General features: G+C 44.1%; 1 protein-coding gene across 8 annotated transcripts in view; it reads right to left on the bottom strand.

Moving 5' to 3' along the window:
• Positions 1-6,711: 6,711 nt before the first annotated feature.
• Positions 6,712-26,828, bottom strand: part of ep400 (E1A binding protein p400) — a 41,132-nt gene continuing 21,015 nt past the window's right edge. For 5 of the 8 annotated variants that reach the window (XM_080433869.1, XM_080433873.1, XM_080433870.1 and 2 more), the window contains 28 exons: positions 26,578-26,648; positions 25,512-25,801; positions 24,639-24,841; positions 23,031-23,200; positions 21,773-21,969; positions 21,191-21,302; positions 19,129-19,419; positions 18,887-18,961; positions 18,671-18,805; positions 18,513-18,557; positions 18,190-18,343; positions 17,225-17,457; positions 16,589-16,762; positions 16,248-16,295; positions 15,739-15,875; positions 14,999-15,055; positions 14,817-14,895; positions 14,469-14,648; positions 13,822-13,867; positions 13,624-13,730; positions 12,580-12,781; positions 11,712-11,848; positions 9,781-10,020; positions 9,330-9,504; positions 8,936-9,087; positions 8,378-8,539; positions 8,199-8,276; positions 6,712-7,755 (listed from right to left, as the gene is read on the bottom strand). In XM_080433869.1, coding sequence (XP_080289995.1) covers positions 7,420-7,755; positions 8,199-8,276; positions 8,378-8,539; positions 8,936-9,087; positions 9,330-9,504; positions 9,781-10,020; positions 11,712-11,848; positions 12,580-12,781; positions 13,624-13,730; positions 13,822-13,867; positions 14,469-14,648; positions 14,817-14,895; positions 14,999-15,055; positions 15,739-15,875; positions 16,248-16,295; positions 16,589-16,762; positions 17,225-17,457; positions 18,190-18,343; positions 18,513-18,557; positions 18,671-18,805; positions 18,887-18,961; positions 19,129-19,419; positions 21,191-21,302; positions 21,773-21,969; positions 23,031-23,200; positions 24,639-24,841; positions 25,512-25,801; positions 26,578-26,648 — 4,286 coding nt within the window. In that variant the 3' untranslated portion in view covers positions 6,712-7,419. The remainder of the gene's footprint in view (positions 7,756-8,198; positions 8,277-8,377; positions 8,540-8,935; positions 9,088-9,329; positions 9,505-9,780; positions 10,021-11,711; positions 11,849-12,579; positions 12,782-13,623; positions 13,731-13,821; positions 13,868-14,468; positions 14,649-14,816; positions 14,896-14,998; positions 15,056-15,738; positions 15,876-16,247; positions 16,296-16,588; positions 16,763-17,224; positions 17,458-18,189; positions 18,344-18,512; positions 18,558-18,670; positions 18,806-18,886; positions 18,962-19,128; positions 19,420-21,190; positions 21,303-21,772; positions 21,970-23,030; positions 23,201-24,638; positions 24,842-25,511; positions 25,802-26,577; positions 26,649-26,828) is intronic. The other 3 variants (XM_080433872.1, XM_080433876.1, XM_080433871.1) reach the window with 2 other exon arrangements.

The raw sequence follows: 26,828 nt of genomic DNA, 5'->3' as shown, positions 1-26,828 counted from the left end.
TGGGACATTCCGGGCATCGCCCAGCATTCCACAGGAAAGATCTATCGTCTACTGAGCAACCCCCCCCCCCCCCCCCCAAATAGACCCAGCTGCTGTGGAAATAAACAACGGGGGGGAATCATACCTGGGTCCCCCTGTTGTGGCAGGATACCGTGTGGCAAAGTTTAGGTCACCAAGTACACTAGTTACTGAATCTGTACTGGGCAAACATTGACTGACCGATGATCATTACACCCACCATGCACAGACCCCAAAAACAACCCCAGAAAGAATCAGTATTGTGGTTTAGGGTTGTTTTGCAGTGGCTACAAACGATTGAGTCCGTTCCATCAGGCTGGCCAGTGGCCATGCATGTCACGTAAACAATGACTCACCTCTCTAACAAACCTAAACACAGGCAACCCGCACACATTTATATAGCTAATGTTATGCTAGGGCTGAAAGCTTTTAACCGACACGTAAGAGGGGTGGAAAGAAAAAGCAAAGAGAAGAGGAGGGGAGGGGAGGAAGAGTGAGGGAGAGGAGCAGAGGTCCAGAGAGCGCCATTGGTGGGGGAGGACCAGGACAAGATCAATGGGAGTGACAGGGAGTGCAGAGGGAGGCAGCAGGAGATTTGAAGTAGGCCAATAAATAACATCCTAGTGAGACAGGCTCCCCCGGCCCCGCAGACTGGGGCCCCTTGATTACTGGCCTCCAAGGGGGGATGGAGGCCCCGGCTGCACAATACACCTCTCATACAGGGTCCTTACTCACCTCTCGCTTCCATTTGTTGGACATTCATCTTTCAGCATGTGTGTGAGTTTGTTTAGGGGGGGCTGTATGGCAGGGGGCTGATGGGGAGCAGGGAGGTGGTTAGAAGGAGATGGGTGGGTGTGTGTGTGGGTGGCTATGTTTTTTTATGCCTTTTCTCCTCTACCATGCACCCACCCACCTCTCTACACACTACTCTACACTGTGGATCAAGCCCCCCATCCCTCCCTCCATACTTGATGCTAGGCTGTGTTCTCTCAGTGAGTGACTGAGTGGCGTGGTTTAAACATTAGCCATCGCCACTAACCCTTCCCTAACTCAACATAAAGATGTTAGCTTCAAAGGTCCAGCCACCATGCGGTGAGCAGTCTTATCAATTCTGCTAGCATGACAACTGGTGCCTATAGAAGCCAATTGTACTTCTTGTCTCGCACATGTACACACACACCCACGGCAATGCAGTAACATACATATGTGGTCAATCGCCATGCATATGCATGCACACATTCAGGGGTGCATGTGCATGCACACGCATACATAAACACACATTCATGCAAAGAAAATGCACGCACGCACACCTATTATTATTCTCAGGAGAAAGCACAAATAAACGGCATTTTCTCGACCACATGAAGGCTCACTATTACCAAGGATTTTGAGAGATGGGAGAGGGATGAATTGCACAGAAGATAACTAAGAATAATGTGTCTCTACCTGTACATCATGATCCCCACAAACATCAGAGACTTTGATACATCACGTGGGCCGAGCAGCACGATTGTAATTTATGCCTCAACCCTGAGACAGTGTACATATATTCAGTTACGGTGGGGGATTTAATATGGCATGCTCTGACAAGAGATGCACTCTACTGTAGCTGCACACTGCATGATCCCTTACGGGTCCAGTTGTACACAGTGCAAGTGCAATCCAGGTCAGGAGACGTGGCTTTCTCGCTTGGCCTTGGTAAATAAATGATAATCCGAGCTCTAAAAATAGCACAAAACAAACAAAGATGCACGCAGGCACGCACGCACGCACGCACACACACACACACACACACACACACACACACACACACACACACACACACACACACACACACACACACACACACACACACACACACACACACACACACACACACACACAGTTTTCAGACAGACAGGCTTTTAGTGAGCTGCTTTCTTGTTGTGTTTATGAACTTGGTGCTGCTGGCAAACTGGTCCAGGCAAGGCTGATCTGGGCTACACTTCAGTCAAGGTTATCACAAAGAACAGGAGAGGGAAGACTGAAATATCCATGTGTAGTTCACAGCCATTCTCTTACATAACGGTGACACCACAAGACACTCACATGGAAGATGTGAGCAGCAGAGCGTATAGGTAGAGAGAGAGAGACAGTACAGAGACAGAGAGAGAGGGAGAGAGGCCATGGAAGAATACAGTGTACAGAAACCGAAGGAAAGAAGAGAGAAAGGAAGTGGGCGAGAGACAAAATCACAGAGAATGATGGGTGAGAGAGAGAGAGAGAGAGGGGGGGAGAGCGAGGTAGACAGTGGGCAGGGCCAGGGAGAAAAGAACAATGCAGGGGTAAAATAGAAAAATATCGAGAAAGTAAATGGATGAGAGAAGGAACCAAGGTGAGAGAATGATGGAGACAAAGAAAGGTGAGAGGGCGACAGAAGGAGAAAGAGAGAGAGATGGGAACAGAGCAGAGAGACAGTGGAGTGTGACAAAGTTACTTTCAAGATCTCGGTGGTATGTTTTCAAAGTGCCAGGTGACACATCTTATCAGTGTGCTGGGGGAAGTGGAGCATGGTGGAGCTCCGGTGATCTCTCTCACCGCATCTCGCATGCAGCACACAGCAATTACCAACCACTGGCACATCCTCCCCCCAGCAGTTCAGTGGGATTCAGCCAGCAGACCAGTGACTCATCATTCAGAGTACTACAGGCCTGAGTGACCACAGGATCCTTCAGCAAGCTGCCACAGGGAAAGCATGGGTAAGGAAAAGTATGAAGCCTCATCCAGGGTTTGTGTGCAGATATCCGTATCTTCAAATTAGACTTACAATCAGTCTCTAAACGCTTTGCTCAACAAGAGACGGATGACAATCAAACAGCTTCCGTTGCTAAAACTGGGCGGAAACGATTAGAGAAAAAAACAAACTGCACTGCAGACCCAATGCTAAGGCTTTAGGGCGGTCCTTCATATTGGGCCGGTGACAGGATTGGTTTCCAACGCAGTAGGGGTAGGTACGTTTGTTAGCAGCCATTCTCGCTGTTGCACTACATTGAATTTAGATGTCATCATGTCACCAGATGTATTGGTAGGTGGAGAGATCTCTGATCGTCTAGCAAGTAGCAACCCAACGAGTATCTGATCTAGATCTGTGTTTCCTGAGATGTCGGAACTCATGTCTGATGGCGTGTATTATTTGCTTGCGAGTACCTTTGCTTACGTATTTGCCTCAGCTTAGGGCGGGATTCCGTAATGACACTGTGATTACAGGCTATTGCACAGGGTGTATATTGTCAGTATACTGTGTATTTTTTTGTCCTGCAGTGCACAGTGCAGGCTTTTTGTTTTAGGGTGTATGCTGTCACATACTTTTTGTTCATCATTGATGGTGCTTTTTTTTGTGATGTTTTCTTCCTATGACTGTACCTCACAGTACTTCTCTTACTCTGTATCTGTAATTTAACTGCTGTGCTGCCTCCAGCGCCTTAATTTCCCCTGTGGGATCAATAAAAGTCCATTCTATCTTCACAGCTTCTGTAGTCCTACGTGTTTGTTGTATAATGCCACGCACCTCGGAGATGAGAGGCAACCACGTGCTCTGTTCTTCAGAGGCATTAGTATGTAGGGTGTAGCGCTGAGGCATTGTTCCGCCAACCCTGTGATGATGTGCACAGAAACAGTTGCAGTGGGTTGCCATGACAACGTTTCAATATGGATGAAGGTCTGTTCTCTTTTTTTCCAATAACAGCGATGATATGCATCATTGGAGGTGCATCATTAGCAGGGGAGCCCCTGAGGCGCTGTGATCAGAGCCCAATCAGAACATTAGCGAGGATGTAAAGAATGACAGGCAGAGGATTTGCCCTTTATTATCAGGGGTGCGGGGGATAGGAGCGTGGGGCTCCTTCATACCTGGATGATTTTTTTTCTTCACAAGCGTGTGGAGCCTCCATATACCCCTGGCACATTCTGCTCCCTTTTTGTATCTCAGGCAACAGAATACCTTCGTATTCATCGCCTCACAGTTGTCGTGTGTCAACACACACTGATTGTATCATTCCCGTTTCTAACGGCTGTCATTCGTAAAGGCTTCTCTCTCTTGTCTCTGACAGGCTCGGGGCCCGTTGTTCACGGCTCTGTGAAAAACGAAGAAAAGCACACACCGGTGAAAGCAGCCCGGATACCTGGCTTGGCACATTTGACACCATTCTGCGGCTTTTAAACGCCCTAGATAAACACATGATAGGAGGGCTGTCTCGAGCAGAAAGATGAAACTGGCTCTGACAGCCCTAGCAGCTCGACCACCTTGTTGCCTTTTTCTGTGCCTTAATGCATGGGGGAGATTTGTCAATGGAAATGAAGATATCAAAAACCAAGTGAGTCTCTACACTTCAAAGCACTGCCATGGGGGCTGAACCTACAGCTGTAAACCTCTCATTTCCACCGAGCACATGTTGTAGTGCAGATTTACGAGGAGAGGAGAAACACTAGCGTTTGCATTTTTATGGTTGTGGATGAAAAGGTTCCTCTGTCCCACCCGTTTGGCGTAATCCTTCTATAAATCTATGCAATTTCTGGGTGCGTGTACCTGTCCTTTCTTTGCATATCTCGAGAACTGCCTGACCGATCGACTTCAAACTCGAGGCACGTGTCACAGAGAACCCAAGAGAGTGCGGGCCTGGTGTGAAGCTGGTGGGATCGGCAGGTGTCCATAACCACAGACCCGTCCAATATGTCCATGTATAGATTTATATGGAGATCTTGTTGTCCAGACCGCCGATCCACCTATACTGATGACATCAGGGATCTCCATATGGGCATGTTGTGGGACAGTTAACTTCATATGGGCATAAAAGGGGGACAGACAAGACAGATGATTGGTATTGCATAACAGGGTGGGGCATGATACATGCATTACCAACTACATCTCACTTGCATCATTCCTGTGCATCGTTCCTGTTCTAGTAGACAATAAAAGGTATGGCCTTATGCAAAGGCTATGCCAGTGGTTCTCAAACTTTTTAACGTCAAGGACCCCCATGCATCCCTGGGGGTCCCGAAACCCCCACACTACTGGGCTATGCTACACAGCCTAACAATAGACGGTATACTTTTGCAAACACAGGTCTACATACATGTGAATATGCGCACAGAATCAATTATATGTATAAATTAGGTAAAGTGGTGCAATTCATCCGTCCTAAACGCCCCTATGACAGCTTCAGTGTTGGGAGGTTTTATGTCTCCCGGGTTTCCCTGTGCGTGTTTAGTGATCTTTGCCCACCACACCATAAAGAAAATGACTCAATCGTAATATATTTTGATTGGATTCCATAAATTTGCTCGTCTCCCTCTTTCGCTGTCGGCACCATGAATCTTATCATTATATTATAGTCTCGGGTGATGACATAAAAAAGGAAAGTGTCATACATTATGCCTTTTCTCTTTTACCTACAAGGTTGTGTGGGGACAGGGTGAGGGAACAACCCTAGCACAGTTCTAGAGAAACCAGCTATGCTGTGCCCATCCTCAGTTCCACTTCACGTACTGTACCTTCAGTGGTGGAAAAAGTATTGCGACACATTGTGAGCATGTAGATCGGCTAGTTTCAAACGGCCAAAATGTATATATGGCTGAAGTGGTATACATGTATTTTTGTAATAATTCTCAAAATCTACAAAGTAGCTAGCAACTAAAGTTTTCAAATACATGTATACAAATACATTTGGATCTGAGATGTAGTGAGTAGAAGTAAAAGTATTGGAAATTGGAAATACTCAAGTAAAGTACAAATACCTCAACATTGTACTTAAGTAAATGTACTTAGTTTCCACCACTGCGCACCTTGTCTTGGCAAGTATTACCAATGTCACTCTCGTTTTGTCAACTATGCAGACATACGGCCTGGCCGCTGAGCGCCAAGTAGAGGAGAAATGGAGTGTATAGGAGTGGATGGAAAATGTCAATGAGCTGGAAACTACTGGGTATAGTAGTGGGTACCAGCGCTTCTGCAAGGAGGTGGTTCTATGTATGCTGCCGAGGCCACATTGCCCCCTTGTGGGGATAAACACAATAGAACCACACAATAGAACCAGCCGTTCGTTACACCAAGATTCACACACAGCTCCAAAATTCCCCTAAACACTGTGCAAAGCAAGTGTGCATATTGACTTATTTTCTCAGATTTCAGTTTAGGTGGCTACTCTTTAATGGTAAAAGATCAAGACGATGATGCTCTATTCCTGCTGAGTGCCCCGAGTCCTGCAGGATTGTACTTCAGCCTCCCTTTGTCCTTGTCTGAAAGCATTTACACTGCTGCCCTGACATTTTTGCCAGTGTCAGCAGCCTCGGCACACAGCCAGCTGGAGTAAGCATGCACACAGAGTGCTGAGAAGGGCTCTCTGTGCTGTCCTCAGACTACCTTGAGGCAAGAGGCATCGGACACAAAAATCGATGGCAATGTTACACCAAAACACTGAGCACAAGGTCTCACTACAGCCATTTCATAACATTCAGTCATTGTCAGGATATATCTTCTTATTTGTTTTTGTTCATTTGAGACACTGCAGGAGTGCTGACACATTCAGGTCTTTGATAAACTCATTGCAGATAAATTGTCCAAAAATAAAATATCAGATTAAAGTGTACAAAATAAAATATCAAGTATTTAATCAAACAGAATAAAAACAAACAATGAGATCAATAAAAACAATGAAATATATAAAAACAAAACACTTTATTACAATTAGGCTGAAAAAATCCAATGAAAACACAACTACTTTACAAGTACAAATGTTTTCCATTGTTATTTACAAGGTTTTTTTCTTTAACATCAATTAAAAAAATGACATTTATGAGAAAACACAAAATACTAAAGTACATGTTTACAGTGTATTTGTTACAATAAAAAAAACAAATGATGACTAAAGGAACGTGCAGTATTTTCCATTCAAATTCTATAAACAAGGGAATTACAGACATCATAAAAGGGACTATGTACTGTATGAATACACTTATTCTAATAGACACTTCATTCCCCAACGAGGCATTACCCATAGATCCCAGCAAAAGGACATCTATGGAGTAATATCATTTATATTAATCAGTGTAAAGGCATGACAAGTATCTCTTTCTGATTTTTATGACGTAATGGGCAGTATCTCTGAAATATGCGAGGGTAGGGGATACTGACAGAGTCGGGCGAGACTGTGATAATTGCCAAGAGACATTCCTTATTTCCTCAAAACAAACACAGATATCAGAAGTGACAAAATGCTGATTTAAGCACAGCTTTCCAGTACAGCCACATCTGTACTACACCAAAGAACCGACACTCAATTTAAGAGTTCAATTGAGAATGTTGATGGAAAGGGTGAACCTCCTTTTTGCTGCTCACACACACATTTGGCAGTCTTTGCCGCGCTCCTAGCTGCTTCCCCCGCTGGGCTTAGGGGGGGCTTTGCCCCTCATGCCGCCCTGGCGAGCTTGTCCCTTTGTGGGCTGCTGAGTCTGAGGGGGCAGCTGTGCTGGGGACTCTGCGGCGGCAGCGGGCGGCACGGAGGCCTGCTGGGCCGGGCTGTGGGGAGCCGGGGTTTGGATCTGGGGCGAGGCAGCCGCTGCCGCTGCCGCCGCCGCTTGTTGCTGTAGTATCTTCTGCTGGACGACCTGGGCAGCGGCTGTGCCCGTGGAGATCATCTGGACCTGGGCTGGGGCCGACGTGGCTGCCTGGGTCAGTGCCACTGTCTGAGGCTGAGCCTGGATCTGATCAAACACAGACAGTTTGCGTTCCACCAAACAGACACGGTTGCTTTACCACCAATTTGAATTTGCTTTCATTTCACTGCATGTTAAACAGCTCAATGTGAAGTGATACATATTGCCCTTGGGAGAAATAATGCTAGAACACTTTTAACATGGAAGTCTAAAAAAAGACAACAATAAAATAATACCTAAGCCTACAAAGACAAAAGCATAGCGACAAATCCTAAGGATAAACACTGTAAAAACAAATACAGAAAAGTGGTTTCTGGTTTATGAAGTATTATTCCTACATGGTCTACAATACTGGGAATATTTTTGCATGTAGAAACTGTGTGCTTTTGTTGGACTACTACTACTACTACTAATAATAATAATAATAATAGAGTCAGTGAATAGAGCAGATTAATGTGTTTTGAGAGTAAACATAAATAGGGTAACACTACCTGCTGAGGAGAAGAGACTATTTGCTGAAGGTTGGCCACAGTAGATTGTTGCTGCACTATCTGTGGGAGCTTAGCCACCTGATAAGAGAGTAAACAACAAACGCACTGATAAGCACAAAGGTTGACTATTTATTTCTAAATATTTATTTTGAGGCACCAGGTATGGGATGAGACCGTGCCTGGATCTGCTGAGCTCCGGTGGCCTTCTGGGGCTGGGCGATGGAGGTAGTGAAGAACTGGGTCTTGATCCCAGGCTGCAGCTGGGTGGTGGTGGCATAGGTCACCTTCTGCTGCTGCTGGGCAGGCTGTGCTGCCTGCACGGTCACCTGTTGGGTGCCAATCTAAAGGGGTGAAACAAATTCAGGGTCAATTCACACAGTCACAGGTCTACTTACTCAACTGACATGCTGAACGCCGAACTAAAGTTCAGCATTTCTTACGTGTGTTAACAGTTCACAAAATCCATGGTTCAACTTGGTACGATACAGCGGTTAGGTATGTTATTGATCCATTGAAAAAAGAAAGAAAAGGGGGGAAAAAGGAAAGCCAGAGAATGTGCACCGATAAAAAACTAATGTACCTGTAACTCTGAGTGTACAAATGGAAACAAATGGACTTTTGGGTGTCCATTTGGTTCCATTGGTACACACTCAAGAGTTACGGGGGTCTGTGGCCTAATGCATACCAAACTGGGGGTCCTTGAAATTAAAAAGTTTGAGAGCTACTGTTCTGTTCACCTTCTGCTGGACAGAGGTCTGTCCTTGCTGCGTCTGTCCTGCTTTCTGCTGGGCGGCAGCTGCTGCCTGGACTGCTGCTTGCTGCTGCTGCTGCTTTTTCATCTGCAGCAGTTGTTGGACCTGCTGCACCTGCATCTGGGGGAAGGGCGGACCTGGCAGAGAGCAGGGAAAGGTCACAGATCAGCCCATTGACCTCTTTCAACCTGGCGTCCCTACTTCCGGGGCAGTGCAAGTCTAGCAGGTCTACTAGCTCAAGGCTTAAGTGGTTAAAAGCACAACCTCAGCACAGAGGAAACAATGAGGAGGCGTTGTTTCTGTGGGTAAATGTGAATAATAATCATGCTAGTGATTTCAGTGCCGGTAAGGTTATAAGCCATTAGGCCATTTAGCTCACCTGCTTTCTGGGCCTGACCTATGGCTACACTGATGCCTGCTACAGTGACTGGCAGGGTGGTGACACCAGCAGATGTGACCACAGCTGGCACAGAGACGACAGGAGGCTTGGTCAGAGTCACCTGGGCCGTCTGCGCTGCCTGGGCCTGAATCTGACCCTGGGTGGGCACACGAGTCTGGAAAGGTAAACACAACCAGGTTTAGTGATGAACAACAGACATCAAATCAAAAATAGTGGGGTCTGCAAGAATGATGTTCAATGCATCTTTCTCGTCAGTTCATTCAGGACATCCATTCCTAAATGAAAGGATGTTCGTACCAGTCATGTAAAAAAACAACACCACAAATGATGCTGCTAAAAATCCTTTATAGCATAGTACAGCATTCTAGCATATTTACAAGCCATGAACATAACCCTGTCCCCGGCAAGCCCATGACGCTGCAACACTCACCAGTCTGGCAACCTGCAGGTTAGCCACGGTGGTGCCGGTCAGCACGGCTCCAGGCCTGGATGCTGCCACCGCAGCCAGCTGAGGGTTGGCCTGGGCAGCCTGTGTGGGTTGGACTTGGGCAGCTTGCGGTGCCCCTGCAGCCTGTTGGCCCTGGGCTGCTGCTACAACCGCAGCTACCTGTTGCTGCTGCTGTTGCTGCTGGGCAAGCTGCAGCTTCTGTTTGTGCATCTTGAGCAGCTCCTGGAAGTACATTGATCTTTATGCACATTTGAAGGATATGTCTGAAGTTGGCCAACGCCTTGGGAAATTAACCGTGTTGATTCAGAGAGAATGTATCCTTCATCTTTTAAGCAATCAAGAAACAACGATCGTCTTCACGAAAAAAAAGTGAGGAATTTTAGAACAAGTCGTTATGGAAAACTTTGTTGGGGTGTGAATTTAAAGTAGTTTTAAATCTATGCATGTGCCTGCACGTGCTCCTGGTCAAGTAGGTTCCTGCACGGCGTGCAAGGCCGTCCCATGAGCAATGCAATGTTTTGTTTTGTTGCTAATGTTGGATATGAACAGGGTAGTTTTAACATGTGTAAAATTACATCTTTACACATCTTTTACAAGGAGTCACCATTTCATCCCGCCTTCTTGCAAAACTCATACTGTACTTTGCCTCTCAATGGAAGTAAAAGTTGTCGCAGGTTTTGTTATACATAATTAAAGTAATTTTTTACCCTCTAGGGTTTAGAACACATTATGGAGACATCTTGCCACCAATGGAGAATGTGTGAGTATATATGTTACAGTATGATTGGAGAACCAGTACGATTGAAGAAGGCTCGCTCGTTTTTACCACCCACCCAGCAATTCTGTAGAAGCAACACTAGAGGGAGCCACAAGCCAGGCTTGTGCACAAGCATATATTGCCGCGACCACACACACACGTGCGCGCGTGTGTGACCGGCTTCGAGTGCTATCAATGCATTGAATGGGGAAATAGGCGAGTTTATTAGACCTTTCAATGGGCGAAATAGGCTACTACCTACCCGCGATTTATCAGACCATTCATTCAGGAGCTACTGACCTACTTGGAGGCGGAGCAGTCCGCACAACAATATTTACGATTCTGTGCCTATCGGTACATAACTCAAACGGCGCTGAGTAGGCACAGGCGAACGTCACACCGTTCAGGACGGCAACTCGGTCGCCTTAGCTCCCTCTGTGGTCCTTCACGGGGTGACAGTTCGCCTGTGACTGCGCGCCTCCGTCAGGGTCCAAAACCAAAAGCGAAACCTAAACTGAACTATTAAGTCATGTCAGTTGGTAGGTTAGTATGTCTTGATAACACCCAATGAATGGTCTGATAAAACGTGGGTAGGTAAGTAGGTCGCCTATTTCGCCCATTCAAAGGTCTAATAAACTCGCCTATTTCCCCATTCAATGCAGATAGCATTCGAATCAGGTGGACTGTTAAGATACTTTTATTGTGTTCTGCTGGCTTTTGTTTTAGTTTCTCCCCGACACACACACACACACACACACACACACACACACACACACACACACACACACACACACACACACACACACACACACACACGGAGGAGGAGAAAGAGAAGGCTCCTCCTCGCGAGCCTCGCTAATAAACCCTGTCTCGAAAAGCCCCGCATCGCCCCGAAGCCCCGTGCCTAAAAACGAGCGCTCTGTCTTCAATCGTACTGGTTCTCCAAACGTACTGTGACATATATATCATGCAAAATGCTTATAAGCTGCTTAAAAGGCAGAGATTAAAAGAAAATATGTTTTCCCCTTCACATTGGAGATTAAATTAGTTACTGTTATAAAGCTTCCAGTCAGAATGTTGAGGCAAGCTTTAATTACATTTCACAAGGTGACATCGGCTTTTTTCATATGCTCCAGTGGAAAATGCTGGCGTTTACCTGGGGTTTGCCTACGGTCTTGATCTGTGGTGAGCCAGCCTGCTGCTGCTGTTGCTGCTGCTGGAGTTGCTGCTGACGGAGCATCTGGAGGTGGGCCTGGGTCAGAGGCTTTCCCTGGGGCAGCTGCATGCCTGTAGCTGGGTAGAGTCAAGAGACAGCTCCATGGATTCAACAGCTTATGTTATAGTTACTATTTATCAGGCTGCTTGGTTTATTTGTCTCAAACACAGGAAAGAGCTTTGGTTATACATACATTCATTGCTTTCTCACATGTTCTTAATCCATTTCCTTTCTCTTTTTTTGGACCACAATTGTTAGTTGTTGTTACTTTTGTCTGACAAAGAAACTCTAAATGTTTGGTATCTTAAATGCACCGTGCTCATGTATCAGCTGTGTCCATTTTGTGTCTTATGTCATTATATGTCAACTCATCTATCAATTTAAGATGTATTTTCTACAGCTGTCAGTGTGAGAGTGTGAGTGAGAGATCATTTTGATTGCTGCTTGTGAACAATAACATGTATAGTGTATAATTCTGGGGGCACATACAGTTTACCATTTGGTAAGTATTTTATTTTTATGTTTTATATTAAAAAAAAACTGAGTCGTGGCTTCAAAACCGAGGTATGTACGGAACTGTGCCCAAACATGGAGATGACTGGTGTCAGCTTTCTGACGTCATCAATGTCGGCTATATTCTAGCAAGACTAAACCCTCCCGTCAACATGACGTTCAAGGTGCACATTATTACACCCCATTTCTTTAATGTGAAGTTTCTAAGTATTGTGAAAAGTGCTACACAAACACAAATGCAATATTATCCCTATTCAGCTCTCTGAAGAAGGTGTCCATGTTTTTGCTCCTTTACCTGATGTGACCTGAGTGACCAGTGAGCGAGCCTGCGACTGCACAGGGCTCAGTGTGGTGGAGACCACTGCGGAAGCGGTCACCGGGGCAACAGCTCGGACTCCCTGGCCTGTTGCTATGGCAACCACCTCGGCAGGTGCAGCGGCGGCAGGAACGGCCCTCTGCTGCGCGTGGACCACCTGCGCTCCTGCAGCACCCGCAGGCTGGAAGGACAACAGCAGTAGACAAATGAAAAGAGAGGCTTCTGACAGTCATTCAGCCTACATCAGTGATTCCTAACCTAGGGGGACCCTTGATATTGCTGATTTCCCATCCTAACCGGTACGTTAATTGGACAAGCTGTCTAATCAGGGACTAATTAGACCTGGCAGGAGAGAGAAAACACAGTATCCACTCTCCAGGATCAATAGTTGTTCCACTGATTAGAAATTGATATTCCAAAATGTCTTGAGAAATAAAGCAGATTCTGCCGATATGCAACCGACACAGCGTTAAAAACAAAAGTCAACTTGATGTTGATTTTACTATTTCAATTAGAAAGAATCGCAGATCTGGATTTTCAAATTATGAATATCAATTTCTAGTCAACCGAGCCAACTATTATTGAAGCTACTATTTGTACATCATGGCAAGGTAACTACACAACCCAAACTCCCACCAAAGTGTAATTTTGCTTTAATGAACCACATACATCATCAGTATAGTCATAGAACTACGTATTGATTTATTCTTTGTAAGGTTTTATCTATTAATAAATTATTTACTTAATCTATGTTTGTATTGTTGTAATGAGCAGCCTATAATTAGACGTAAAAACAATGGCCATTTTTAACTGTCTGGCAATGTCGAATCTCGCCAGCTTTGGAAACCGCTCTCGTAGATCTCGTGCCCATAAAGGCTGCCCATCCCCGCCCTAGAGGGTATGTTGGCTGTGTATTCTACTTAATTCCATCTAGCTGCTAAAGCATACGCATCATACATTCCTCTTTGTCACCAGAAGGCTGAGTCAAGCCAGAACAGGGGTGATTAAATGAACATGACTCACAGACAGGGTGCCTGGTATGACTGGAGATGCCAGGCGCTTGTTGGCCTGGAAGGGGCTTGGAGCCACTCCAGCTACTGTGTTCACAATCACGTTCCCTCCGACAGTGGCTGGAAGGGACACAAGAGAGAAGGAATTAACTCCTGGAAGAGCAAAGGAGTTTTATAATTTAAACCATGTGTGCCAAGTTAAAATACCTACCAGCCTGGATGGTTGTGCCCACAGCAGCATTTTTTATGGCTCCAGCCTTAAAAACACACAAAAGTAAGTCATTACTTTGAATAAATAAAATTAATGGCATTTGTTTAGATCTCACTATATAGTATAGACTCGGTCCGACTTTCTCTTGAGGACCTCAACACATCAATGCACAGAGTAAAATACTAAATCCACCAGGATTTGGGGCCAATGGGGCCACACATACTATAATGCATGCATTTGTGGTACTCTATGCAGCCATTCTCAACCGGCCTCAGAGCTCCTCACAGTGGGTCGCGGAGGTACTGTCCAAATAATTTTATAACTTTGCCTTATAGATCAATATGTCTTCAGTTTAGGTTGTTTTCTTTGTGTTTCCTTAATTTTAGACTAGTCTATTAAGCAGAATACGAAATGAAATCTTTGCACATAACAGCGACATAGCAAACGTTTGCGGATCATAATGCCCCTTTACTTACTTTATATACAAGTATTACATTTAATTATGTATGTGGGCCCTGACCATCTTGACACATACCTAGGTTGGCCTTGAGTTACGAAAGGTTGAGAATCCCTGCTCTAATGTACTTGTAACTTCAATGTAAAGTGAATTCACCAAATGGCTAATTAAAAAGGTAGTTGACTCTCACCAAGACAGCTGCATTGGGCACAGCAGCGGCTCCAGCAACTGCCGCAGCCTGGGGGACTCCTGTTGCTTGAGGCTGGCCTGTAGCGGGAACCTGGGCCTGGCCAGGTGCAGCCTGGGCCTGTGGAGCTCCAGCCTGCTGCTGCTGGGCCAACAGCTGAGCTCTCTGCTGCTCCGCCATGGCCTGAAAACAGAAGTGTACACACACACACACACAACTTAGCAGGCCAGCACAAACACCAGTGCATCCCAACATGACAGCTTAATATTACATCAACTTTCCTTGCACACTCCATGCTGGAATGACAACATTAGTTTGCTGTGTTATTAACACATTACAGAGGAATACTACCTTCTTCTCCTTGGCGATCCTCTCGGCACGTTGGGATGCCACCTGAATGGGTGGGAGGGGCTTATCATAGCTGATCCCACTGTAAGACACAAACAAAAGCAGAGGAATTTCAGGGTACAGCTCTGTTTAGTGGACAGTAATAGATAGTAATAGAGAGGTTCAGGGGTCACACTCATGTTTACCTTTCAGCGAGAACAGAAGCGTGTTTTGGATTCTTCTGGAATGGGTTCATTCCCAAGCTGTGAAAAGCAGACCAGAAATGTGGAAACGTTTAATTTTTAAAAGACAGGGAAGATTTTCATCATGGTGTAGGGGTTTAACAGCCATGTCTAAGATTAGGTCGATATATATTAATTCCCATCTCCTACATCACCTCTATACTGTCTCCAATTCAGCCTTCCTCCTATCTGAGTCAATGAGGACAATACAATGGAAAAGTTGACTGCATAGCCTTTTAAAAATGCTTCTGAACTCTTTGTTTTATCCAAACCTTTGGCGTTTCTCTTCCAGGGTTTTCACCACAACCTGTAGTTCATTATACATTTGGCTGTTAACTGCTTCTTTTTTAATTTGTAATGCTGTTTACTTTCCTACAACTACAAAACTATTTAATTGCTTGGAAACTATACCCGTCCAACATCATCCCTCGCTTAGGCTTTGATTAAAGGCTCTAGAAAGTTTCATTGAGCTTTACAAAACAAAGGCTCTGTGTCCACACAATGACATCACTCCGTGGACAATATTACACTCAAAACCTCTCGACAACTCTTAAACACAGGTGTGAACGTTTATGGACTATTTTGGGGCTTTGGTGAGGTCATATGTAAAACACCAGCTTTACCAGCTACTGAAGCAGATTGAGATGTCTGGTCAACAGGCGAACACCAACAGATAAAGTGCACTGACCATGACAGCTACTTACAGGGGTTTGATGGGTGGACTCCTCTTGCTGGCGATGATCTTCATGAGTTCGAAGCGGCTGTTGTAGAGCTGGATGTGGGTGGCGTTGTCGTCCTGCGTGTAGATCTGACAGGTCCGCAGAGGGCGGCTGTTCTTAGACTGGTGGAGGACGGGGTGCAACAGTTAACAAACTAATAATCAATTTGGGGGGCAAATCGGAAGAAAATACATTTGAAAAAATAGCTGATCTACAAGCTCACAATGCTTCACGATGTGACATGTTGTGAGCTTGTATATTGGCTATTTTCAGTGCACTTGTACAACAAAGTATAAAATAAGGCTTCAGTGATTGACTATAAACAAAAAATCTATTCAAATTATTTGTGTCGATTTGCTGATATATATACATACAAAAATACAATTATAAAAAAACCTGGTTCTCAATTATTTGGTTACCGTAATTGAAAGTAATCAATAAAATAATTGCTCCACTCATCTTCCACTACCAATAAAGAACGGATTAAGTGGTACCTTATATATGCTCTTTGTTTTCTTCTTGGGGTTGGCTTCATACACCAGCTGCAAATGAGAAGACAAACGAGTCAGCTAACAAAGTACTGCAGAGAACTAGAAACAAGGTCATGGGTCTGTTTTTCACCACTTAAACCCCCTATACTTGAACCGAGTTGGCTCTGTACTTCTTTTTTCCCCTCTACACAAAATCTCTTCTACAAAAAAAGCTGATCTACAAGTTCACAGCTGCGACTCGTTGCAAGCTTGTAGATTTGCCATTTGCGGTTTGCCATATTAGGGTTCTACTAGTTTTAAGTGAGAACTACAAGTCTACATGGTGACTGGTGTGTGTCTATTACCTTTCCCTCCTCTCTGGGTATGATGACATTCTCATAGCGGTTGCGACACTGTTTGGGGGAGCGGTAGATACGGCTGCAGGAGTTGACAACGTCACTGACCAGGTCCCAGTTTGGGGTGTGTGCAGGAGACACAATAGTCAGGTTCAGAGGCAGTTCCAGGAGCTGCTTCACAGCCTGGCAGGGAGACGGACACAAGGATGTGTTATACAAGCCAGGAAATCTTCGTCAAACTACTCATTCCAACTGTGTCATAACTTGACAAGTATGCTTAATTGTGCTATGCACTATCTTGCAATACTGGCAATAGTTAGCAATCCATCTCGGTTTTTCCATTTTTTATATGTTTTTATTGATTCTTACGTACGTGTAAAACTTTGAAAAAATGTTGAATTCAGAATACACTAGTAGCCATTATATAAAAAACAAAACACAAGAATGTGTTCTCTAGTATTACTGCATTCTATGGTGTCTAATAATGCATTTATGCTATCTTGTCTGTATGCTTATGTTTTTAAATCCGTCACAGCAAAGCTAAAGGCAAAGTTCCAGATGTGTGGCCAATTAGGTTTCAATACTATGCCAGTCAAGTTCATGTAATTAAGGCTTGGCCGTGAGGATGGTCCAGAGAGCCAGTACCTGAAGCAGAGCCCAGTCCTCACTGATGAGCCATTCTGGGTTATCCTGGCCAACCTCCATGGCAGGCTTAACCAGAGAGGGCAGAGGCTTGGCGAAGGGTGCCTGCTGCTTGAGGGAAAAGTTCTTTTTCTGGTCCTTGCCCTCACGTCGAACTTTGAGCATGCTGGCCTTTTCAAAGAGGGAGCGTGGGGGGATGACCGTCTCGCCATGGCCCTTCTTCTTCTTCCTGGCTGCTGCTGGATGCAAAGCACATTGGTAAGGACAGGGAAACAGTGGAACGTAACATATATATTTTGGGTTCCCTTGACATTTACAACTAAACCTTTAACTGCTTCCAAATGCATACAAATCATTCTCCTATATACCATCAGTCCGTGATGATGCACATATTTCACAGTAAAAACATCTTCAACAAATGTTATCACAATTTATACAAAACTCAGTCAGCCCTACAGTGTTTCAATGGAGATGGTACAATTCTAGATTGGACCTTTAACAGCAACACCAGGTCTAGTTCACTCTGCTTATTGACCCAGAGAGTCAGGAAACACATTTAAACAAGTTGAAACTTGAAAGTGGTCAGTTGATTCTAGACAAAAGCATTCAGGAATTGACAGGACAGTTCATGTGGCAAGGCAAAGCAAAGCAGAAAAAGTACAAGAATAATAAAAAAGCCCATGAACCCAGACAGTAATCAAGTGTCTGCATCTCTCGAGCCCTGGAAGGAACAGCATCCAACAGGGAGGGAAGAGAGCAAAGTAGTCTGTCCCCATGTAAAGCCAGAAACACTGCACTGATTATAGGAGGTACTGGTGTTAGAAAGGGAGAAATAGAAATGCAGGGCTGTCTATAGAGAGTGAACACTCTTATTGATATTCGTTTCAATAAAGAGGGTACAATTCTAGATTGGACCTTTAACAGCTAAGACCTGATCAGTGTCTTTGTTAGTAGGTCTCTCTCCATACCTGACGGGTCCATTTTGAGCCTCTTATGTTCCTTGCGCACATAGACGGGAGGCAGTTTGGCCTCAGGCATAGGCGAGGTGTCATACATCAGACACATCACAGAATCAATGTAGATGTCGTTGTCATCCTGCGGTGGGGTTGGAGGAGTCCACAGCTTCAATGGGGGGGAGGGGGATAAAAATATACAAGTTAGATTGAAACATGAACTAAACTTTATGACCAGGGGTCATTAGTAATATCTACAAAGTCACCAGAAACCCACAAGAACAGGAAATCAATGAATGGAATCTAGATACATATGTTTCGTTATAAATGCGTCTTACCGGCATGATCTCAGTATGGCCATCCTCTGCATCAAATACATACTCCTGATGACAGAAAAGAGAGACAATGTCAGATACAAGCCGAACGCAAAACGTGCACCCTTAAATGATTAAATGATGTTCATTTCAGATGACCAGAGATGTGAACGCCACATCACCATGTTGTAAGCATCCTCTCTGGTGTAGGTGAACAGATCCTCCTCTCCCTCCAGAACCAGTCTCTCCTCTTCCTCCGTCTTCAGCTTCTTGAGTTGCTCTAGTTCCCAGCCTCTCTTGGCACACTCAAGTCTCTCCTGAGGAACAAAACACCAACGGTTAGTTTGATGTGTCAACAAATAAAAATGATACATAATCCAGACAACAACAGAATTTACCTTTATAAAGCTTTCGTCGTCACTGACATGAAGGTACTCAAGGTAATGCAGGGCATACATTTCAATTGGTGTTAGCTGGTGGAGAAGGGAAAGGGGTATTAACTGCTGCAAAAAAACAGATATTTGTGTGTGTGTGTTTGTGTGCGTGCGTGTATTTTATAATGTTACCATGGGCAGTTTTTAGTCATGCCTCATATTATAACAAGTTAGAAATCAGGGTAAAAAAGAAATGTCTCCTTTACCTGGTCCATGACGGCATTGAGCTCCTCTATCTGAGCGGGCTCCTCTATGATCTGTGCTTCCTCCTCCTCCAGCCCGTCCGTGCCCCCTTGCTTCTCCTCGTCCTGCTGCTGTGGCTCCTGTTGCTCCTCTAATGAGGCATCGAGGTCGATGCTGTGCAGGGCCTGGATGTACGGCCGAGCCACACGTGGAGAGATGGCCTCGGAGGGCGATGGCTCCTGGTGCAGCACCACAAACTCCTCCACCTTCTCTCCCGTGCCTGCCTCCACCTCGAACATGTCCTGGATCGTCCGCTAGTCAGCGTCACAAAGTTCAGAGTGTTAACATTACACACCGACACGTGGTACAGGGACAGCTGGATCGCAAATGTTATGCTAACACAGTGCAAGGCAAGGTATACTATGTGCAGTAATTTATAAATATGGATCAACATGTACATACTGTATGACATTTTCACAGTCTAATTAACCCATTCAATCCGGGAACGCATCTGTGTCATTTTAGATTTTACCGTTGGCTATTCAAAAATAGCGGACCTACAAGCTGTGCAAATCTTTGAATATATATAGTAAACACACACACAAATATATTTGCATACCCAGCCAGCCCTGACCGGCAACAGCACAGCACACAGACATAAGGCTACAGCTGACACAAATGTAACAAAATATGACCTCAATCGTAACAGCGCAGTCCAGTTGAACAAAATAAAGTGTCATGTAGTCAGAACAATGCGGTGGAATAAAATCACTGATGTGGAGATGCAATAGTAATTTAGCTAGAATAACATTGAAGACAAAACGAAGTTAAGAGACCCAAGGAGTGTGTTGATCAATTTTACGCCTTCATTCACTGCAATCATTATTCTTACAAACCAGTAACACCAGGTCTAGTTCACTCTGCTTACAGACCCAGAAAGATAGGAAACAAATTTGAACAAGTTGAAAATGGTCAGTTGATTCTAGACAGAAGCATTCCGGAATTGACAGGACAGTTCATGTGGCAATGCAAAGCATAGCAGAAAAAGTACAAGAATAATATAAAAGCCCATGAACCCAGAAAGGTTGTTAACAGTAATCAAGTGTCTGCATCTCTCGAGCCCTTGAAGGAACTAGCATCCAACAGGGAGGGAAGAGAGCAAAGTAGTCTGTCCCCATGTAAAGCCAGAAACACTGCACTGATCATAGGAGGTACTGGTGTTAGAAAGGGAGAAATAGAAACGCAGGGCTGTCTATGAGAGAGTGAACACCCTTAAGAAAATCACTGATGTGGAGATACAATAGTAATTTACTATTACTATATTGTTCCAGGGACCCCCAGAAGCACAGAGTTAAAAATGTTGGATTTAAAACATATGTATAATTGTATATATATGTATTCAAAGATTTGCACACATTTTCCACGATTTTTCAAAAAAGTAGGCAAAGAAATCTAAAATGACACTGATGCGTTCCCAGTCTTAACACATTTACCGCCGGGCCCGTAGTTCTACGGGCCGTTAAATCCAACGGTTAAGCGCCAATCCCGTAGCCTACGGGCTGTGGTGCTTTTTCCTTTTTTTCGAAATTTTTTTTTTTTTAAATTTTCTAGGGGGACCATTTTCAGTGTAACACCACCCGATCTCGACCGGAAGTGCGATCACGTTTTTTGTTTCCCGTCTGTCTCCATTCTAAGTCGTACCCAAAAACCCCTGTAAAAGCCCCTGTAAACATGTAGTTTTTCATCCTCGCATTTCCCATGTTAACTTAAACGGTCAGAACTCAAACATGGCGGCTCCGTTTGACACGTGGTCTTCACTGGTAGAAGCAGTGAGATCTCCGCGATGTTTACAAACAGTGCACAGCTCAATCTTAAGGATTTTAACAAGATCTGTGGCGACGTGAAAAAAACAAAAAACAACAATAAAACGTTGGCACTGGTGAGTACATTATGAGATTAACCTCTGGCGGTCAATGTGTTAATGGATTAATAGTAATAATCGTGAATTTTGTCCAGTTAAAGGAACAATGCTTCACTTGGGTGAACATGACGTGCATGGACAGGGCTACTGTGAGCTTATGGTACCTGTGTGAGGAAAGCCAGGGTGTAGTCTGTGCCCTGGGCAGCCACCTCCCTGATCAGGTCCTTTGTGCCATTTTTCAACAGCTTCTCTTCAATGGAATGACCACTTTCCAGCCTGGATGAGACACAGTAATTGTTACCATACAAATGCAACATTAGGTTCCTCCAACGTTTGTGATAAGGTAGTTGGTATCTATAAAAGGAAAATGTGTTCCATTATAAAAAAGGATGTGAGCAGAATGCTGGATATCTCACACCTGACATTAATGGGTGTACAAAGAAAAGAAAGAATAAAACTGACAGGTGGAGGACCAACAGTGGATTTAAGGCAAGATAAGAAAATGTAAGTCTGCACACTGTGACTTTGTAAGAAGCTCCCAATCAAGGCTTTATCATAGATTAGATTATTATCATAAAGCCTTGATTGGGAGCTTTTTGCTAAGTCACAGTGCGCCGACTTCTATTTCTTATCTTGTACAAAGAAAACAACCTCAAGAAGAGTCATGTCATTGATTAGATTTTAAAGATTAGATTATAATTCCTTGTATTGATCCCTGGGGGGAAATTCAAGATTGATTCAGTCACCTATATATGTGTATATCCTTTGAGCGTCCAATCTTGTCACACCACTCCTGTGTGCGTGCATCCATGCTGGGGTTGAGGTCGGTGTCGTAGAAGATGATAGTGTCTGCATCAAACACTGTCCCCACTGTAGAGCAGCATCGGTTGGTCAGGATGCTACAGAATACCTGCCTGTTCCTGTTAAACCTCTTCATATTCTCCTGAATGGAGGCAGAGGAGAAAGCCATGTTTATATTGAGACAAAAATGTAGTCACAGAAATGCAGGGCAATGTTAAAATATAAAGTTTAACATATTGCCAATAAGGACCAAATGTTGATATTAGATGTGTCAGTTATGCACTGCTACAGTGTGCCTCCATGTTATCTACAGTATGTGTTAATTCATTTGAAACCGTTTTGAATATGGCTTGACAATGCCCAGCCTTAAGAACAGCTAAAACACTACTTTTTAATTTGATGGTACTAACATAAGTGTGTGGCAGTCTAGAGAATTGAAGCTAGAATACAATTGAAGACAAAACAAAGTTAAGAGACTCAAGGAGTGTGTTGATTAAATTGACGCCTTCATTCACTGCAACCAATATTCCTACAAACCACCATTAACACCAGGTCTAGTTCACTCTGCTCAAAGACCCAGAAAAACAGGAAACAGATTTGAACAAGTTGAAAGTGGTTGGTTGATTCTAGACAGAAGCATTCAGGAATTTACAGGACAGTTCATGTGGCAATGCAAAGCATTACTAGCAGAAAAAGTACAAGAATAATATAAAAGCCCATGAACCCAGAAAGGTTGGTAACAGTAATCAAGTGTCTGCATCTCTCGAGCCCTGGAAGGAACAGCATCCAACAGGGAGGGAAGAGAGCAAAGTAGTCTGTCCCCATATAAAGCCAGAAACACTGCACTGATCATAGGAGGTGCTGGTGTTAGAAAGGGAGAAATAGAAATGCAAGGCTGTCTATGACAGAGTGAACACCCTCATTGTTGTGCAAATATTACACATTATGCAATTTATGTGTCTTTGTACAGGATTTGATGCCCTGTTGTACTTGTAAGCATGCATGGTTTGTTAAGTTGTCAATATGTCTCAGCGCAAACATTTGTCCTGTGTGTTGATTAAATGTCAGGAATTTGTCATGGTGTAATTGGTGTCATTGAGTCATACTGACAGTTTACATTAATTTCAATTGGCAAATCAAAATGATTCTGGTTAAACTTAAACATTCATTCATAGAGCTCATCTGATTGTTTAACGGTTCTACCTGTCGTTCTTCGGGGTCGAGGCTTTCATCCACACGTATGTAGGTGAGCTGTCTGTGGTCTAGGAAAGCCTCTAGGATGTCCAACATCTTCACCATTTGGGTGAATATGAGGACACGGCGGCTCTCTGACCTCAGCTTCTGGAGCAGAATGGCCAGAGCCTCCAGTTTACCTTTAAAGGAGAAAAAGCAGTCAGAATGCAGTCAAAATGGCCCTCATTTATCAATGGAATGTAGAAACCAGCGCAGATCCGAGCGCAGGAATCATCTTACGGTGGGGCTAATGTGGGATTTATCAAACATTCTTATCCTGTCAATCAAAGCATAAGAATGGACGGTGTCTGCGGCGCTGAACTGATTGTGATTTAGATAACACAAGCCTTTTACAGAGGTGCGTCCCTGCAAGTTCTTCTGGGAAGCTAATAAGAAAGAGCAAATTCTCCGGTGGAAAGTTACCCCTCCAATCATATCAGTGGAGTCTCACACACACACACACACAAATATATTTGCATACACAGCCAGCCCTGACCGGCAACAGCACAGCACACAGACATAAGGCTACAGCTGACACAAATGTAACAAAGTATGACCTCAATCGTAACGGCGCAAGTCCAGTTGAACAAAATAAAGTGTCATCATGTAGTCAGAACAATGCGGTGGAATAAAATCACTGATGTGGAGATGCAATAGTAATTTAGCTAGAATAACATTGAAGACAAAACGAAGTTAAGAGACCTAAGTACGCCTTCATTCACTGCAATCATTATTCTTACAAACCAGTAACACCAGGTCTAGTTCACTCTGCTTACAGACCCAGAAAGATAGGAAACAAATTTGAACAAGTTGAAAGTGGTCAGTTGATTCTAGACAGAAGCATTCCGGAATTGACAGGACAGTTCATGTGGCAATGCAAAGCATAGCAGAAAAAGTACAAGAATAATATAAAAGCCCATGAACCCAGAAAGGTTGTTAACAGTAAACAAGTGTCTGCATCTCTCGAGCCCTTGAAGGAACTAGCATCCAACAGGGAGGGAAGAGAGCAAAGTAGTCTGTCCCCATGTAAAGCCAGAAACACTGCACTGATCATAGGAGGTACTGGTGTTAGAAAGGGACATATAGAAACGCAGGGCTGTCTATGAGAGAGTGAACACCCTTAAGAAAATCACTGATGTGGAGATACAATAGTAATTTACTACTAGTAAGTCACGATCATTTCAGTAAATCACGATTTAAGTTAGGGATACGCAGGGTTCTGTTAGATTTTAAGTGAATAGTGGCTGCTGCATAATGTTTAGATGCCCGTCAGATTGTCAGACAAGGCTGCACCGCATGTCTACAATGGAAAGGGTTTTCGTAAGCGACCTGGAGACCGGACGTGAGATTTGAGCGTACCGTACGCTCAAGTCAGAGTGACGATAGAATGATAAATGCCAACAATTGCGGTGAGATCAGAGTACGCCCGTTCTTTGGTCTGCGCAAGGTTGATAAATGAGGGCCACTTTGATCACATTCAAACACAGATGGTGTGGTGGGGCATTTCATGCCAGAATTTTCACGTGAACTTGTCACCAAATAATGTGGTATGGAGCCCTAAGGATATGACTAACTAACCTGAGTCCATCTGCATTAACTGCAAATCAGGGCAGTGGAAGAGGCGGCTAGATGCAAGACGGCGAATATCAGTGTTGTGCAGGGCAGTGGCCTCCTGGTGTCTGCGGCTGAGAGACTTCAGCTCCAGGCTGTAGGGAATTGGGGGATTGGCTGCGTACAGCTGAGGTGGAGGGGCCACTGCTGCAGGGATCACACAAGACAACCTGGAAGATGGACAAAGAAAGAAATGTTTTACTTGGGTGACTAAGTTATTAAACACAGCAATTTTCCTCTAAGGTTAAGTAACAAGCTGCTCTCCGCCTGAACCGCCACTGTTAAGGAGTATATAAGGGGTGCGAGGACCCCCAGGGGTCCTCGGGGGGGATACCAGGTGGTCCCCAGCAAAATTAGTTAACCCATTTAGACCTGAGGCCGATTCTAAAAACGCCTTCTAAGACCTAACCATAGTTTTCTGAAAACGTTCAAATTCTTACTAAAAATAAAAAATGATGTTACTATATTATAGCAACAGCTAATGAGACACAGAGGTGGCATCCGGATTGAAAGGTATAACAACGTATAGGTAGCAACAGGTCTCAATGGGTTAATAGAGCGTCACAATCATTTTAACCCCTTTATCCATATTTTATACTTTGGCTATAAAAAAATAGCAGATCTACAAGCTCATAGCGTGGCACAGAGTGCCGCGCTACGAGCTTGTAGATCTATTTTTGAAAAATCTTGAAAAGGTGTGCAAATATTTTTATCATGTGCAAATCATTTTTAACACAAAACTTTGCTTCTGAGGGTCCCTGGCGGGGGTCCGCAGCCACATACATATCAATTTGGGGGTTCTTGGCACAAAAAAGTTTGAGAACCACTGAGATAAGATACCTCTTGACGAGGTTGTTGTCCAACTCCAGACGCTCATCAGAAGAGAGCAGAGCCGATTGGAGGCGAGAGGTGGTTCCCACAAATGTCTGTTTGGCCCTCAGACAGCTCTCCCTGCCCACCCACCTCCAGCCCCCAGCGCTGTGGGCAGTGTGGCCAGGCTCTGTGCTCACAGCACAGGCCTCGAGTAGGTCTGACCCGTACAGCACGCTGCGGCTGCAGCGACGCTCATTGGCTGCAAACAGGAGGCTTAGACGCTCCTTAATCTGCCGGGTTTTCTCCTCTGAAGTCTGCTGCATGTGAAAGACAGAAACAAAGTGGCACACACGATTTGATGGAGCGGTGCATGTTTTTCCTCACACAACCTCCAACCCTATCAATATTGATGCAATTCTCTTTTGAGTATGTTTACAATGAATAGAATAAGCATTAAAAGGAGTAATTCACCCCCCAAAAAATAACTTTATTTCTATCATTTACTCAACCTGTGATGTCTTGAATACAAGGAGAATTTTCATTTGAAGAACATTCCTTTACGGTGAATGAAGAATCAAAAAAATAAGTTAATACTTGAATTAAAGTAAAGCCAAAATTAACGACAGCAAAACTATATCACAAATGTGTAGTAATAAAAGACAATATGTCGCAAAACATTAGCATGCTGCCAATGCAGTTGAATTATTGCAAACTAAAAAAATATTAAAGCAGCACTATGTAGTTTGGGTTATCAGTGGCCACAAATAACATGGCAGCCAACGTCTTTGACTTCATTACCCAAGAGTCTCTGCAAGCATGTCCGGCGAAGACGCGCTGTGATTGGCCAGTCTTTGCTTCGACTGCTAGTTCTGCCTTGGTGCCTTGGCAAATGCCAGGATGAAACTCATCGTCTCCCCTATAAATACTTTCTTATTTTGGGGATTCTTCATTCGCCGTAATACAAACAAAAATGATCCTTGTATCCAAGACATCAAGGGTGAGTAAACGATAGAAATGTACACATGGGTCTTCAAATGATGTACTTGATCATGATTCTATCCTGAATGAGAGCTTTGGGTGACAATGAACAGACCTGGGGGGCAGTGGGAGTTGCAACTGTAGCCTTGGTGGAAGCTGCTGTGGCATTGGAGGTTACACCTAGAGCTATAGAGCGAGAAAAAATAGTTATGTAGATATTCGATAAATATGATTGGTGATGGGTACACAATTATAAATAATACATTATTATTATTACTATTATATTAACCCTTTAAGACCTGGAATGCATCTGTGTAATAAAAAAATTGAGCTAAAAAGCGAAATATTTTACACTTTGGCTATTAA

Source organism: Gymnoscopelus braueri (genome assembly GCF_963280865.1).
Source record: "Gymnoscopelus braueri genome assembly, chromosome: 7".
NCBI classification, from domain to species: domain Eukaryota; kingdom Metazoa; phylum Chordata; class Actinopteri; order Myctophiformes; family Myctophidae; genus Gymnoscopelus; species Gymnoscopelus braueri.
This window is presented reverse-complemented; position numbering and strand designations above follow the sequence as displayed.